Source organism: Rhamphochromis longiceps, linkage group LG1 (genome assembly GCF_057381845.1).
Source record: "Rhamphochromis longiceps isolate RC_006_pf linkage group LG1, R_longiceps_female_GT1.1, whole genome shotgun sequence".
Taxonomy (NCBI): domain Eukaryota; kingdom Metazoa; phylum Chordata; class Actinopteri; order Cichliformes; family Cichlidae; genus Rhamphochromis; species Rhamphochromis longiceps.
Window position 1 is genome coordinate 37,784,158 of NC_140557.1, and position 17,711 is coordinate 37,801,868.

The 17,711-nt window shown below is 41.6% G+C and overlaps 1 protein-coding gene across 1 annotated transcript in view; it reads left to right on the forward strand.

The window, feature by feature from the left end:
• The window catches only part of map1aa (microtubule-associated protein 1Aa), a 61,272-nt gene continuing 43,561 nt past the window's right edge, over window positions 1-17,711 (forward strand). The window contains exons 1-2 of the mRNA XM_085408395.1: window positions 1-328; window positions 1,022-1,123. Coding sequence (XP_085264521.1) covers window positions 73-328; window positions 1,022-1,123 — 358 coding nt within the window. The 5' untranslated portion in view covers window positions 1-72. The remainder of the gene's footprint in view (window positions 329-1,021; window positions 1,124-17,711) is intronic.

Sequence of the window (17,711 nt, forward strand, 5' to 3'; positions counted from 1 at the left end):
CTGGAATCCAATCAAGTGTTTAGCTTCTTCTGAGCCACGCCCGTCACTCCTCCCACCCCATCTTGCACTGTCATGGTGCTCGCTCTGGATGCAGTTGTCATGGAGATGGAAAAGGGCTCAGCGTCCATTAGTGGCACTGTTACCATGGAAATCTCTATCTCAGCCGCTGCCTCTGTGGAGCAAACAGAACCAGACGAGTCTGTTCAGCACCGCGGACAGCATCACCCTGGAGCTGCGTTCCAGCATAGAAACTATCGCATATTGATCGTGATTGGAGAGATTTCCTGCAGCCATCATCTCGAAGCTGCCAGGAGACAGATCACACAGGGTAAGGCAAACTCAAGTGGTCGGTGACAGCGGAGCGGGGCGATGAAACGGCTTGGTGTTTACATAGTATCTGTTCCCACTTAGTTTCTTTAATGAACTCATAAAAACAAGAAGTCCGATATTTATTGGTTAAAAATCCAGACGCAGTCCCGGAAAGAGCTTCAAATTTTAATTAGCTGCATAAGAGTGCATTAACTTTTAATAATTCCCCTCAATCTAAAAGCACTGCAGTGCAAACTTAGGTAAAACTTCCATAACTACAAATCCAGTTATTGCTAAAATATTCTTTGTAACAAATGCACAGAATGGCACCTTTCACTTTTTTATTAATCCAGCTATTTTATTATTGAAGAGTGCACATAAGCAGCATGTTAATGTTGTAGTTTTCAAATGTTAATGCAGCAATAAATAAAATGTACCAAATACAATATTAGAGGGAAATGTGTGCAGTAATTAATTTTACTTATTCTTTCATTAATACTGCTACTTCTTCTTCTCCTCATAAGAACAATGAATAGCTTTGTTTGTTTGTTTTTAATTGTTTGTTTATGGCAGTTTTGGTCTTCCATAAATTTAGAAAAACAAACAAACAAGCAAAACTTTTCTCACTGTCAGAGAAATGTAGTAAATTGTTGTGAGGGCATACTGAACTCTTGATTCTGAGCATTATTGCTGCTGTGTGTTCCAAAAACAGGTTTACGCTCCTGGAGCGTTGAGCTGGCTGTTTTTGACCTGGATAAAGAGCTGCAGCTGTTTGAAGCCAGGCACACTGCACAGTTTTCCTCGCACGTCAAAGGTCAGTGTGTTCATTGTTATCTTCAATAAAGTTGACAGCAAGAGGGATTTTTTGGATTTTAAAGGTGAAAGTGTGACACGGACAGAGTGTGGCATGCTTTCACCAGCACGTACCGAGTCTATACTTGCTGCTGTTTGGGATGTGCCGGGCTTCAGGTGAACTTTGCATGGACTTTCTGAACAGTGTAATCGCAATAAGAGCTTCACTCGCCTGTACCTGTCATGCAAAGAAATACTGGGATGTCAGCTAGAGCAGGTCATCTGCTATTTGGAAGGTTGGTGGTTCAGTCCCTGGCTGCTCGAGTGTCCTCGGGCAAGATGCTGAACCTCGGGTTTCTCCGATGTGCTCAATGGAGTGTGAATGTTAGATATAAGGGACCAACATGAGTGTGTGAGTCATGGGTGAAAACTGAGCGTTCGTGTAGAAAAACACTATAATAAGAACCAGTCTGTTTACAGTAAACAAGCAGTCCATCATTTTCCCCTTTACTATATCTCTAAAGTATGTGCAACTATATTTCTATACATAAAGGATATCAGCCAACATATTTAAAACCAAAACATTGTAAAAATGAGTTTTGTCTCCAGCTGAGCTCTAAGAGAGTTCATCGGGTTATCAGTTTGCATGCTTCTGTTGACTGGAACCCTGAGACCTGTCTCAGTGATACAAAACCATTAAAGCCCGTTTTTGCTGGGTGCTTATGATGAATGACTCACAGACTTTGGTTCTTTTGAATGATCTCTGTGTCGAATTAGCAGAGAAGAACCTGGCTGTTCGTGTGTTATCAGACAAAAGTGAGAACAGGACTCTTCAGACACCAAAATAATTTTTTTCTAAATAACAATGTCGTCAACCATGATATCATCTGCTCTTTTGGCCCATGAATAAACCCATATTGCACAAGGGTAAACTGCATTGAATTCAAGTTGACAGATTAAGATGTATAGATGACGTGTTCGTGAAATGAAATCTGTGGAACCTTGAAGTCTTTCCAGCTCCGCATCTTTTATGGCTACATTATAAACTCTACATAAAAACATAAGTTTGTGATGCAATGCTAAGAGCATGCTCTCATCTCTTTGATTTCTTTACTGATCCATTGGGATATATCCTAGGAGCTGATGACAACATAGCTCTTATTGATGATGGTCTCACGTGCAGACTGCATGTCACACTTGGAATCAATAAAGGCTGAATCCGAGAGGTTTTACCCCCTGCTGGGGTGATCGAAGATCAGGACGTGCCATAGGTGATGAATGTGACTCTTGCTAGGAAAGTATCTGCTTTCTGATTCGCTGCTTTGCATTCACAAAGAAATGTATCCTACCCACACTCAGCTTTCACTCAAGCCTAGCAGGGTCAGATGAGCTGTTTGGAGGAGAAGGTGTGTTGGCTAAATAAATGGAACTCAGTGTTCAGCGTGGATTTTAAACATGGATCCTCCCACACAGTGTATTGGATGGTAGTCTTATGTGAAGAGTGGAAATATGTACATTTACTACTACAGCACGCATACACAAATTTGGCTGAATTTTAGTCATATGGCCCGAGCTCTATGACACATTTCACTGGTAAATGGACATGTCTTCCAAATGCTGTGCCTCCCAGCAGGCTGCAGGTTACTTAATGCTTTTCTCTACTAACCCAGGTCTGCATGACTTCACATTATTTCACTGTGTCACTGTTATAAGTCACGCAAGATGCATAAATTCCCAACCAGGATTTTTCTGTGTTGGAAGGTTGGAACACACACCAACAGGAAGGAAGAGTGTGGCTGAGATACTTTTTCAGATTTACAACCTTTCTTTGATTTCCTTCTTCTAAACCTGTTCTCCTCTCTGTTAGTCGACACACTGCTTTGTCTCATTGCTTGTTTTTATGTATTTTCTTGTACGGACATATTTTACTGAAGTCTAGAAAGATCGCAGCAAGAGCTGCAGCGGAGCTTCATCTGCCATCCAGCCTGAGGAGGAGAATTTTTCTGCTGCTGGCAAGGAGCGATAACCTTGCCACTCCTGGGAGCAGTCTTATTTCAGCTATATTAAATTATTAAATCTGTATCTACTAAAGTGCCATATTTTCTACACATGTTTGAGCTTTATTTCTGTTAGTTTAGCCTCAAAAGTCAACAATTAGAACTAGACTGCCATGTCACTTTCACTCATGCCTCCCATAGGAGGAATCTGAACGTGTTTGATGATGCCGTCACTTGTCATGCATCAACAACCAACATGTCAGTTAACCTCAAGCAGATAAAAGAGCTCAGCTCAGTTTAGTTGTCAGCCTGACCTAAAATTTAAGACATTCAAGGTTCTGACTTTGATGATCGTTTGATTATCCTCTTGTGCCACAGTGAGAAGCAGATTCTGGTTCATTTCCAGAGTATTTTCTGTAGAGCTGTCAAAATGTAGCAGAACAAATCACATCCCCACCCCATCAGCTGCAAAGCCAACACATAAAAATGGAGAAAAGCGTAAACTGTAGACCTGCTAAACATTAGCATCAGAATCATGACCATGTTAGCATGCTAATATTAGCATCTAGCCAAAAGCAATATGTGTATTTTACTTGTTACCTGGTATAAAGTACAAAGTATGTGCTACCTCTTCAAATATGACCATAGGAGGAAACTATTCATATCCTTTTACACAGGCAAAGTGAACAATAAGGACAACATCAGCACTCACACGCAGTCAGAGGGCACACTAGCATAACACAGAGAGCTAAACAGCTGATAAAGAGGAAGTGTAACAAAGAAGTAAAGACGCACTACTAGACGCATCTTTTATGTCCCTATGTACACACACACACACACACACACACACACACACACACACACACACACACAGGATTGTGTTTCAGTATTTGCTGAATTTGTCTACAGCCTGTAAAATAATATGTGTCTGTCAGATGTTGCCCATAAGGTAACTGAATATGGTCTAAGAGCTTATCCATGCATTCAGTCCTTCAGAAAACTGCATTAAAGCACATTACAGAATCCACTCGCTTCCACTTTCAATTATTGTATCACAGGTGGTGTTCTGATAATTCCACTTCTGCTTGTGTGTTCTGTGGTTAATTCAACCTAAGGGTAGGCTTACCCTCTGTGCCCGATGCTCAGTGTCTCAGTGGAAGCAGGAAATTACGGGAACATGCTTCAGTTTAAGAGATGTCGGTTGTCTTGTGTTTTCTCAAGAACACAGAGAGATTTTTAAATCCAGAGGTTTTTGTTATTGGGCCAATGTGAGGAAAACAAAATGAGTAAAAAGACCTTTATGTGCGCTAGAGAGACATTTAGCCTGTATAGCAGCATTCACTGAACCGCTGACAGCAGTAGCACAGCCTTCAAACAGCCTAACATATTAAGACACAGTCCTTGGTATTATGTAGTTTTGATATTTATCAGTAAATCCAAATAGATTTTTATATAATTTCAGTTATAATACAAAGGCTGTCGAGCCGACTGGAAACCTTTACAAATTTGACCTGGAATGGATTTGGCATTGACCGATATCCAGAGAAACACTCTCACGTGTGGGCATTATTAGAAGCAGCCTGTACGCTTACCTGCATATCTTAGCACCCAGATTCAAATTCACAAGCCAGGGACATGAAATAACCCCTCAGGTTGGGATTGTCTTAAATTATAATATATAGCTTCTCTTAATGAGGTTACTTTGATGGATTGGGAATTGATTTGTTGATACACACGTTACGCTCTAATGAGTATTTATGTATGTTTTTTATTTATTTTTTATGTTTTCAAATTTGACATTTAAGGCAAGGTGCTTTTTTGATTTCTTCAGCTACACTGGGTACACTGACATCAGCGGTTTACTTCAAAATAAGTCAGCCCAGGCACTAATCAAGCTTTGCATCGAGAGGAGGGAGAAGGTACTGAAACTTTGTTGTAGATACTGTCTGGTTATAGTGGCCATTAAACAGATGCGTGTTGTTCCTTTTCCCTTCGAGCTCTGAGAGGAAATGTGTTGTTTTATGTTTTTGTTTCTTGTGTTGATTTTGACTGTGTAATTATTGCTGGGGATTTTAACATTCATGTGGACAACCCTCAGGACAAAGGGACTAAAGACCTGAGTAACACTCTGGGCAACTATGGGCTGACTCAGCATGTAACAGAGGCCACACATAATAGAGGACACACTCTTGACCTACTGATCTCCAAAGGCCTGAGCATTTCAAAGGTTACTGTGTCTGATGTGGGCCTGTCTGATCATTACTGTGTTTTCTTTGAAAGTAAAATCTCAGCCCACACAAATATATCAACAACAGTGATCACAAAACGGTGTATAACTGAAGACAGTAGTGCAATTTTTAACCAGGTCTTCCCATTAACACCTGACCTGCCCAGAGGGTCAGTCAATGAGCTCGTCAATAGCTTCAATGCTAACATGTTAAATGTAATGGACACTATTGCTCCCATTAAGGTGAAGGTTATCTCTGGAAGGAAAAAGTCTCCATGGAGAAACTCCACACTGGTGAAAAATGAAAAAAGAGAGTGTAGGAAAGCTGAGCGCAGATGGAGAAAAACAAACCTCCAGGTTCATTATGACATTTATAAAGAGAAACTTCACAATTATAATTTACAACTGAGGAATGCAAGGAGGTCCTACTTCTCTGACATCATCACTAAAAACAGCCATAATGCTCGGGTCTTATTTTCTACAGTTGACAGGCTAACAAACCCTCCTGTGTCAGTGGCAGCTGAACTTCATTCGACCATGGCCTGCAATGACTTTGCCAAATTCTTCACTGAAAAAATCCAAAAAATTAGACAAGCAATTGGTACATCAACAGCAGATCCAGGATATGTACTGTGTCCACCAAAAAACTGTTTAAACACCATGAAACAGTTTCAACCTATTAACAGCAAAGACCTGGAGGACATCTTAGGTCAACTGAACTCCTCCTCCTGCTGTTTAGATGTCCTGCCAACAAGTTTTTTCAAAAAGGTCTCAAAGACTTTAGAGTCAGACCTGTTACAGATCGTCAACTTTTCTTTATTATCAGGTGTGTTTCCAGAATCACTAAAAACTGCTGTAATCAAACCTATACTGAAAAAGGACAATCTTGACAAGACACAAATGAACAACTACAGGCCGATCTCAAATCTCCCGTTTTTAAGTAAGATCATTGAAAAAGCAGTTTCCCAACAGCTCAGTTACTTCTTAAAACAGAATAATTGCTACGATGCCTTCCAGTCAGGTTTTAGACAGAACCACAGCACTGAAACCGCTCTGACCAAAGTGTTTAATGACATATGTCTGAATACAGACAGTGGAAAAATGTCAGTCCTAGTTTTACTGGATCTCAGTGCAGCATTTGATACAGTTGACCACAACATATTACTCAAACGACTGGAGAACTGGACAGGTCTTTCAGGAACTGTACTAAACTGGTTCAAAACATACGTAGAAAACAGGAAATACTTTGTATCAATAGGTAACTTCACATCTGAGCAGACAAGTATCACATGTGGAGTTCCCCAAGGTTCCATCTTGGGACCCCTTCTGTTTAACATCTACATGCTCCCACTGGCACAGATTATAAACAACAACAAAATAAACTATCACAGCTATGCAGATGACACACAAATATATATCACAATGTCACCAGGAGACCGAGGCCCTGTACAGGCTCTTGGTAAATGCATTGAGGAAATCAATGACTGGTTGTGCCACAATTTTCTCCAGCTAAACAAAAACAAAACTGAGGTAATAGTCTTTGGCGCCAAAGAAAAACGATTACAGGTCACCAGAGAACTTCAATCTATACACCTAAAAACCACAAACCAGGCGAGAAATTTGGGTGTAGTGATGGATGCAGACCTAAACTTAGAAAAACACATTAAGACAATAACAAAGTCAGCTTACTATCACCTCAAGAATATATCAAGGATAAAAGATCTGATGTCTCAACAGGACCTGGAAAAACTAGTCCATGCATTCATCTTTAGTAGGCTTGGTTACTGTAACAGCATCTTTACAGGTCTACCTAAAAAATCAGTCAGACAACTACAGCTCATTCAGAACTCTGCTGCTCGAGTCCTCACTAAGACCAAAAAAGTGGACCACATCAGTCCAGCTCTGAGGTCCTTACACTGGCTGCCTGTCCGTCAGAGGATAGACTTTAAAGTTCTGATGCTGGCCTATAAAGCTCTGAATGGTTTAGGACCAAAATACATCAATGACCTCCTGACCCAGTATGAACCATCCAGATCCCTCAGGTCATCTGGATCCGGTCTTTTATCAGTTCCCAGAGTCAGAACCAGACACGGAGAAGCTGCATTCAGCTTTTATGCTCCTTATATCTGGAACAAACTCCCAGAAAGCCTCAGATCAGCTGAAACACTCAGTTTATTTAAATCCAGGTTGAAGACTCACCTGTTCTCAGCTGCATTTGAATAAAGCACCAAATCCACACTTTAAGCTTAAATTTCAAAACTTACATTTAACTACTGATTTTATCTACTGTTCTGATTTTATCTGTTTTGATTTTATATACTGTTGTTTGTTTGTTTGTTTGTTTGTTAATTAGTTAGTTAGTTTATTTGCTTGTTTTATTCAATTTTAAATCATGCTTTTTATTTGTTCTTGTTTCTAATGTCTCTGTAAAGCACTTTGAATCACCTTGTTGTTGAATTGTGCTATACAAATAAACTTGCCTTGCCTTGCCTTGCCTTGCCTTCATCTTGCCAAACCTCTGGGAAAGCTCAGCTCACAGTTCAGCTGCTTGAGGATGAACTGTGCTGCTTGCTGGTATGCAAAGGTCACATTGGGAAATCGATCAGACCCAAGAAAAAGAAAAAACAAGAAAAAGTGTGTGTTTTCAAAAGGTCGAGGCTAGAAATCGAAGGTCTGTCTTTCCGAGCTGTCCTCCAGTGGCTTTTCCCCAAATTCCCTGATTGTGTCTCTGATTTGTATTTACCTTTCAGGAAAATCGCTCACACCACCCACAAGGTGTTTGCAGGATTGGCTTTCCAACCCGTCATACTCCAGCTCCTCCTCATCTGTGCCTTGAATACTAATGTGCAGCTGGTGGAGGAGGAGTGCACAGTCATCATGGCTGAAAGGCTCACACACTGAAAACACAAAGGAAAATCTATAAGAGAAAGAGGCTGGACTTCTCTGATTGGTTTATATGAATGTTTTGAGAGATATTTTCAGATGTTCATGTCTATTATTTCTTGGATTCATATTTAGTCATACAGCAGCATGGCTTTATGGCATCATTAGCCTGTTGTCTGCAGCTTTGTCCATCCATCCATTTTCTTAAGCACTTATCCAGTTCAGGGGGGAAGCCTGTACCAGCTGTCACAGGCCGAGAGGACCTGGACAGGTTCTCAGTCTTTTGCATAGCTAACACAGAGAGGCAGACAACCATGCTCACATTCACTCTTACAGCCTAAATGTCTCATCAATCAGTTTTTTGATGGATCACCAGAAACTTCATACAAGATGAGGCCTATGATTCTCCGACATCTTTGCCACTGTGTTGACATTTGCCTGAAACCAGCATTTTTTCTAATATTGGTGCTCCTTCTTCCTGATGTTGCTGTCATTGGGAACCACTACATCGATCACTACGGCCGTCTTCTTCTGCTTGTCTACCACCACTATGTCCGGTTGGTTAGCCATCACCATTTTGTCCGTCTGTATCTGGAAGTCCCACAGGATCTTAGCTTGCTCATTCTCCACCACCCTCGGGGACGTCTCCCATGTTGACCTCGGCACTTCCAGGCACAGATGTTTCTGTAACCATCAGAGTGGCAGACAGAAAGGATCCACGAAAGGGTCTCCAGTATGAAGAGTTGGACAGCACCAGGCCCCGACATGGTTCACGCCTACTGGCTGAAGAACACAAGCGTCTGGCAGTAACAATAAACTGCAAATGCTAGTAGATAAGAGATACCCAGAGTGAAGGGACTGATATAGTAATATAAGCAATGACAGAACTGACAGCCCCAAGAAGGGACCGGTCCCCTCCAACTACCGGCCAATAACCTACCTCAGTTCCACATGAACGCTCCTGTCAGGCATCATAGCGGCTAAGATGAACAGGTACATGGGTCAGTACATGAATGGGGCACAGAAAGGGATGGGCAATAATACCAGAGGCGCAAAACACCAGTTACTGGCAGACCGAGCAGTCAGCTGAGACTGCAAGACTCGGCTGACCAACCTGTGCTCTGCCTGGATTGACTACAAGAAGGCCTATGACTCAATGCCCCACACCTGGATCTTGGAATGTCTAGAACTATATAAGATCAACAGGACCCTGAGAGCCTTCATCAGGAACTCAATGGGGATGTGGCGGACAACACTGGAGGCCAACTTCAAGCCCATAGTACAAGTCACTATCAAGTGCAGGATCTACCAAAGAGATGCTCTGTCCCCACTGCTGTTCTGCATAGGCCTGAACCCCCTCAGTGAGATCATTAACAAGACTGGCTACGGACACCGACTATGGAATGGAGCAGTTGTCAGCCACCTCCTGTACATGGATGACATCAAGCTGTATGCCAAGAGTGAACGAGACATCGATTCACTGATCCACACTACCAGGCTATAGCTGTATACAGCAATGACATTGGAATGTCGTTCGGGCTGGAGAAGTGTAGTCGGATGGTAATAAAGAGAGGGAAGGTAGTCAGAACTGAGGGGATCGAACTACCGGAAGGCAACGTTGCAGACAACATTCATTGGAAAACCATGAAGAGGCCGCTGGGAAAGCTGCAACCACCAAGTACCTGCAGAGGGTCAGGCAAGTCCTGAGGAGTCAGCTGAATGGGAAGAATACACCTACACTGGTGATCAGATTCCCCACTGGGATAATTGGCTGGAACAAATGAGGAGATCGAAGCCACTGACATCAACATGGAAGCTCCTGACCATGCATGGAGGGTCTCACCCCACATCCAGCACCACAAGACTGTACGCTGAGCAAAACAAGGAGGCCGAGAAGAATTTCACCACTGATTTATCAGTGATGTCCGATAAATGGATGACTGGAATATATAGCTTATAATTTTAACAATGTATTCTATAAAATGGAACTATATATGCCAGATGTGGTGTGATGCTTCATCAGAGCTCTGCAAAACGTTACAGTACTCGTACTTTACCAAACGTTTGGTGGCTAGGTGTGCAGTTCATGCTTTAAATGCATTCACTCTTTAGATTAAGAAATATAAGAGATCAGAGTTTGAAGAGGCACCATGGTGTTTTAAAATGAGGGAATTTACATCAGTAGTGTGATCTGTAGTCTTAGCAGAGAGCAGTAATATAAGCAGCGACAGGACTGACAGCCATTATTGTCTCAGTGTGATAACACCTGGACCGATGTGTTTACAGACATCATTTAATTGTGATTTTAAAGGCTGTAGGTTGCAGCCGTTGCTCTAACACTGTGTAAATGTAACAGCTGTTATTCCAGTGTAACATCCCTCTGTAAACTATTAACAGTGAGAACTACTACAAACTATCTAATGTATGAAATGGCTGTTACTTAAACCATTATATCATCTAATAGTGTCTAAATAACATCAAATTGAATTTAAACATACTGACAGAGTTAATTAACACTAGTCTTTACAAAAGAGCATTACCTAAAAATCGACACCTTCTTTTATTCTGAAGCTCAACAAAGATGCAGATTCCCAGTTGTCTCTGCAGTATTGACACACTGCTGAGGCTCTTCCATCATGATGTAATGGATATGACGCAGGTAATCAGAACATCCATCAGTGTGTATGCATTAGTGTCTCATTCCCCAGCGTCTGCCCTGCTCAGTGGTGATTACTGATTGACCCGTGAGGCACACGGACAGTCTGGCAACGTGAACGATCGCATTTCATCTCAAGAGAGGAGGACGATGATGAAGGAAGTGCCAGTAATGGTGTCCATGAATGCAGCTGTCGCCCACATGGTGCAATTAATAAAGACTGGGTGAAGCTGTGCTTCTGACTGATGGCGGTGACTCTCAGGGGAAATGCAGTAACATTTAGTGAACGTAATCTCTGGGTCTATACACACAAACATCAACACACACACTGTGTATCAGAGGTTTTACAACCATGAATCCATACTTATGCCAGTACGTTCCATAAATCCATGATCCAAACATCACTGGGCAGTAATTCACATTTATGGCAAAGATGATCGCACCAGTGCAGCTTTCACAAATAATCAAATTCCAACCAAAGACAAGAAGTTACAAATTACAACCAAATTTCCCCTTGTGGGACAATTAAAGGATTATTCTATTCTATTCTATTCTATTCTATTAAGTAATAATGAATTAGATTAATTACTCTTTCAGTCAGCTGAATTCCATCAGTTTATCCCAAATACAATGTAAACATTTTTAACGTCTTAGTTAATAAAGCCTGTGTTACAGTAACTCCGCTAAACACTGAGACATAAACAGAAACTTATTTTTTTCCATTTTTCTTTCTTTCACCTAAGGGTCACCTGTACCGTATTTGGGCAAAGACCACCACAAACCAAATCCACTTGTTATTATTTTTGATATTTTTGGTTGCCAATAGATGTGTTGAAAGCACTGCCCCTGAGTCTAAAGACTGGTGTTGGATGGAGCGCTGAGTGACCAGGGTGAGGCGGAGATGGGGATGAAGTGCGATACATGACTGATGGTTTGAAAGGTAGAATGACCACCGTGCACTGAGATTTAAAGCTCGCAGAGTGGAGGCTGATTGGTTCAGAGATGGCTGAGTCTGACAGCATGGGAAAGTGGAAGTGATGTAAAGAACAGACAAGCACTCCAACACTCAGGAAAGCAGGCAGATGACAGAAACAAGTATTCGATCACCTTGAATCACCTGATTTAATACTTGGTGGGGTACGAGTTAGTGGCCACATCTGTGACACATCTCAAACATCAAACACACAGGGATTGTCCTGTTTGCAGATTTTGTTTAAACCCTTAAGGGTTCTAAGTAATCACTTGGATGCACAAAGCTTAAGCTGTCTTTTGAGCTGCTGTGTGGGATTAGAGTCCAAACAGTGGCTGGGCTGCTTCTTTGTTGCCTTGGCCGTATGATTTGGGTTATTGTCCCACTGGAAGACCCACCCACAACGCATTTTCAATGCGTGAAGCGAGGTTCTCATCACAGGTTTTTCTAACCTTCCTTCCTAAAATGAAAGGCAGTTGCTCTGTAACCTTGGCAGAACAACATCTTCAAAGCGTAGGGATGGTGTTCTTGGATTTAAAACTCGAGTGGCATCTAACCGCATCTCCCAAGCCTCATTGGACTCGCTCAGGTGGTCATTGGCAAACTTGGTCACATGGTCATTCCTGAGCAGCGGTGCTCTGTGGACACTGCAGGATTTCAAACTATGATGACATAATGTGTTTCTTGGTGACTGTGCTCCCAGCTGCTTCGAGACCAGTAACAAACCTAATATTGAAATAACAGACTGCTTATTACTTTGTAAGTGGTTGAAATTAAATTCAGCAGTCCAAATACTTATAAGATAAGATAAGATAAGATAGAACTTTATTAATCCCTCGGGTGGGTTCCTCTGGGAAATTCGACTTCCAAAAAGCACAGCAACGACCGAAGTTACAGTTACAGAATTGTTATATATATATATATATATATATATATATATATATATATATATATATACACACACACACATACACACATATATAAATACAGAGACAAATATAAATAAAATATACAAAGGGGATAAATAGAATAAATAGGAATAAAAGATAAAAATACAAGTGAATTGCACATTTCAAGTATTGAGTCTATTGCACTGTTGACTATTTACAAAAAGTATTGCACAAGGTATTGTACAGTGAGGTGAAGAGGCACTACAGCTTAGTTGTTCCCCCCTCCTTTGTCCTCCTGTTTCCTGTTTCCCCTCCCTCTCCCCTCCAGAGAGGAGTTAAACAGTTTGATGGCGTGTGGGACAAAGGAGTTTTTAAGTCTGTTAGTTCTTGTCTTGGGGAGAAGCAACCTGTCACTGAACAGACTCTTCTGATTGTTTATGGCCGTGTGCAGAGGATGCCCAGCATTGTTCATAATGTCCATCAGTTTCTTTAATGTCCTTTTCTCTGCCACTGTCACCAGAGTGTCCAGCTTCATGCCAACCACAGAGCTAGCCTTCCTGATCAGTTTCTCCAGCCTGGATGAGTCCCTCTTTGCTGTGCTGCTCCCCCAGCACACCACAGCATAGAAAAGTACTCCAGCAACCACCGACTGGTAAAACATCCTCAGGAGCTTCCTGCAGATGTTAAAAGACCTCAGCCTCCTGAGGAAGTACAGTCGGCTTTGGGCTTTTTTATACAGGTGCTCTGTGTTGCATGACCAGTCCAGTTTATTGTCCACCCACAGCCCGAGGTACTTGTACTTGTTGACCACCTCCACCTCCTCCCCCTCTATCTGAACCGGCAGTGGACCTTCTCTGGACCTCCCGAAGTCCACAACCAGTTCCTTAGTCTTTGAGGTGTTGAGTTGCAGGTGGTTTGTGTGACTCCATGCGACAAAGTTCCTCACCAGACTTCTGTACTCCTCTTCCTGATCATCCCAGATACACCCCATGATGGCCGTGTCATCTGCAAATTTCTGAATATGGCATAATTCAGAGTTGTAGCAGAAGTCAGAGGTGTACAGGGTGAAGAGAAGAGGGGACAGCACAGTTCCCTGTGGTGCTCCTGTGCTGCTCACCACTGTGTCAGACGTGATGTCCTTCAGCCTGACGTACTGTGGTCTGTCGGTGACCACAGTACCGGTGACCACTTATTTGCTCATGATGGAGAAACCATCTGTATCCCAGAGAGAGAGAGTCTGCTTCCAATGCCCCTGATTAAGATTTTTATGATCCAAACTGATAAAAACCGGGATACACATAGACTCACTAGACCTCCACAAACTCCTGCTAGAGTATTGCCATCATGTTTATGTGCTGTTCATCAGAGAGTTCACAATCTAATCCAAATCCATGAAATGTAGATCTGGAAAATGAGGTCTCAACAGACGACTGGAAGCCTGTGCCGCAGCTCGTTGTAGAAGAACACCTGGGGACTTGTTGTAAACTGTGCAGTTTTTAGTTTTATTTCGTGTTTGCCTTTAAATATGAGAAATATAGATAGTTGTTGGCTTTCCTTTTGTTCCGGTGGTTAAACCTTTGTTTGTTTTGGTGCAGATTAATGTACAGATGAATATGTTAAGGAATGAAGAGGAAAAAGTTGCAAAGGTAATTCGAAAATTCACTACTTTTATGATACATTTTGTTGCCATGTTGACAAGCTGTATGTATTCTTTTCAACTTTTGGCAAACAGGTGACTCGAATCTGCTCTCTGATTGGTTTCTTTATAAAAGTGGGACAATATCAAAAGGCTCCCAGCAAAACAATGAATGTCCACACACCCACCGGTATGTGCCAGACTCTTGTTCCTGCGCAGAAAGCATGTGGAAGAAGCGAGCAGGCAGTTTTATCTCTAACTCACTAACAGTGCTGATAATATGGTGCAGTTACAGGCCTTCTCAGCTGGTAATGCAGACCTGCATGAAGGAGATTTCTCACTTAATAAAAGCTTAACACGACTCAGAAAAACTCCCTGGAAGCTAAAACGTGTTCATGTGGGAATTTATAAAGCGTGAGACTCTTTGCACTGGCCTGTGAATGAACTCAGCGTCCATGTCAAACGTGCCACCCTGCTGTACACAAACCCACACTCGGGGTCTGAGTGGGTGTTTACAGACTGTGACGGACAAAACAGCAGGTTGAAGCTGACAGGCACAGATGAGTGATGCTGCTGCACACACACACACACACACACACACACACACACACACACACACACACACACACACACACACACACACACACAGTAATGCTGTTTTAATAACCAGCTTTTTTTCTCTTCTATAATCTTTAAAACGTTTGATTGTGATAACGATGCTGGACCAACAGCAGGGCTTCTCTCTGCACAAACACTCATCTGTTTCTGTCTGAGGAGGCCCGAATACACAACAAATCACAGACGGACGTGCTTTGAAAAGCAATGCGTGTAGACTCCACCAATGAGCAGGAAGCTGATTCTGTGATGTTTAAACTGCATCACTGTGAGTTTAACATTTTTATGACACAACCTAAAAATCTCTCTGCACGATAGACAGGGTTGAGTGCAAGCAGATTAATAATTCAGCCGCCGTCATTGATCTGTTCCTCTGCTTCTCTGAAGCAGCACAGAGGGTCTCCTGGTCCCTGTCGACAGCACACACCCACATACTGACACACAAGCTTGGAGGATGTCAGTTAAGCTGTTTTTCCTTAAAAGCTTTTGCAAACAGCTTTATGTATTAGGAATATTAGAAATTAGCCGACTATGAAGCTTTGTCTTTAACTAAATGACGGCTGATGGGAGCTGCACGATGAAAGAAGAGAGTCTATTGATCTGGTGATGTTGTCGGGTTGGAGGGTGAATATACTCTGGGCTACAAGTTAATAAGGTACAAACACTCCATGTAGTGTACTGGAATCCGGTCCAGTCGCCCTGCTGTGTGCAGTCAGACTTTCAGAAGCTTTTAATGTTGCTTGTTTTGTGGAAAATCTTTTCTTTTATATGCAGCAGGGATACAGAGAAGGGCACTTAGAGAGTGCAGTTCTGGACCATGGCCAGTGCCCTGGCTCATCATTTTAACCAAAGATATCTGGAACAGAACCAAAGTTTAATGGCTTCCTCCTTTCCTCGTGTTCCACCTCTCCTCCAGGTTTCATGGATTTCAGCGTCATAGTTTTTGTGTAATTCTGCTGTCAGACAGGAGCACAGTCAGCACAGGCAATAATAAATCTGTCGAGCCTTCATATTCTTAGTATTGGAATAATATTACTGTGGTCCTAATTTTTTATGTCAAGAGTGAATAATAATATTTAATCTAGAAGATTTCTAAAAAGATAACAAAGCACCTCTGTACTTCAGTGTAGCACATTTTACCATGTGAAGACGTCTGAGAGACTTTCAAATCAAATCAAATCAAATCAAAATGTATTTATATACCACATTTTTTAAAAAACAGTGTCATTCAAAGTGCTTCACAAATTAGGAAATAAATAAAATAAGATAAATTTACCAAACAGCAACACAAGACAAGACAAACTTAGAAGCCAACCAAATGATAGTCAAACTAACTTAAGTCGGAGTAAAAAGAGTCTTTAAATGAGATTTAAAAGCCTGAATCGACTCAGAAGAGCGAATGGCAGTAGAGAGATTGTTCCACAGTTCAGGAGCTGCAATAGCAAAGGCACGATCACCTCTGGTTTTCAGCCTAGACTTAGGTTGCATTAAGAGCATCTGGTTCGAAGATCTTAGTGCTTTTTTAGGATTATACAAATGGAGAAGTTCTGTTAAATAGCTAGGCGCCATATTGTTTACGATTTTATAAGTGAGTAAAAGAATTTTAAAATCAATGCGAAATTTGACAGGAAGCCAGTGTAAGTTAGCTAAAACCGGAGTCATATGATCATGCATTCTGGCAGCTGATAAAAGGCGTGCAGCAGCGTTCTGTACTAATTGCAAACGGTAGAGAGAGGAGTGAGGGAGGCCTAAATAAAGGGAGTTACAATAGTCCAGTCTAGTGGTAATGAATTCATGAATAAGCTTTTCAAGGTCCTTGGGGAAAAGAAAAGGTTTAGCTTTAGAAATCTGACATAGCTGATAGAAGCTGGATTTAACCACAGTAGATACTCGTTTCTCTAATTTGAAGGCGCTATCCAAGAGTACCCCAAGGTCTCTTACAATGTGGGAGAGGTAGCTAGCAAGGGGGCCAAGGGTATCGATTAGTTGGTTCAGAGGGATATGGCTGTCAAAGACAATAACTTCAGTTTTACTGTCATTCAAAGTAAGACAGTTTTGAGATAGCCAGGTTCTGACATCATGAAGACAATTAAACAACGTATGCAATGGATCTGCGACATTCAAACTCAAAGGAAAATAAATTTGAGTGTCAGGTTCAGGTAGAAATACTGGGTTCTGTGGTGTGTTCCTCAAGCTTCTCTTGAATGGTTTTGGGGTTGGGGGCGATCTGCGTTATTCTGCTCAGGAGACCAGCACATGGGTGTGCTTGGACTGCAACAGTGTATACTGTAACTGGATGGTGACCCAACGTTTCACAGCAGATTTGATTAAAACTGCAATTTTCAGTTGTTAACCACACACGTAGGTTGTTTATTTACATTTTATTGAATTGTTTTTCTATTGATATGCTAGAACAACATTACAGGTAGTAAAATTTTGGATGATTAATCAGAATCAAGGAAGAAAAAACATGAAACAAAGCATGGTTCTGTTTGGTATTTAACACTATCAGCATGCTTCTCTGTTCTCCAGGACGCTCTAAAAATAATTTATTATGTAAAAGCTCAGCACAGCACATTTAAAGAAAGCCTTGTCCTTGTTTATGTCATGATCCTGGGCCATGTTGGCCCAGCATTCTTAGTTTTCATGTGTTTTTGTATTTTGTTCTTTATTTAGGCCATGGTTCCTGGGTTGCTCTGTTAAGTTGTTCCTTATTTGATTTCCCCCTTGTGACTT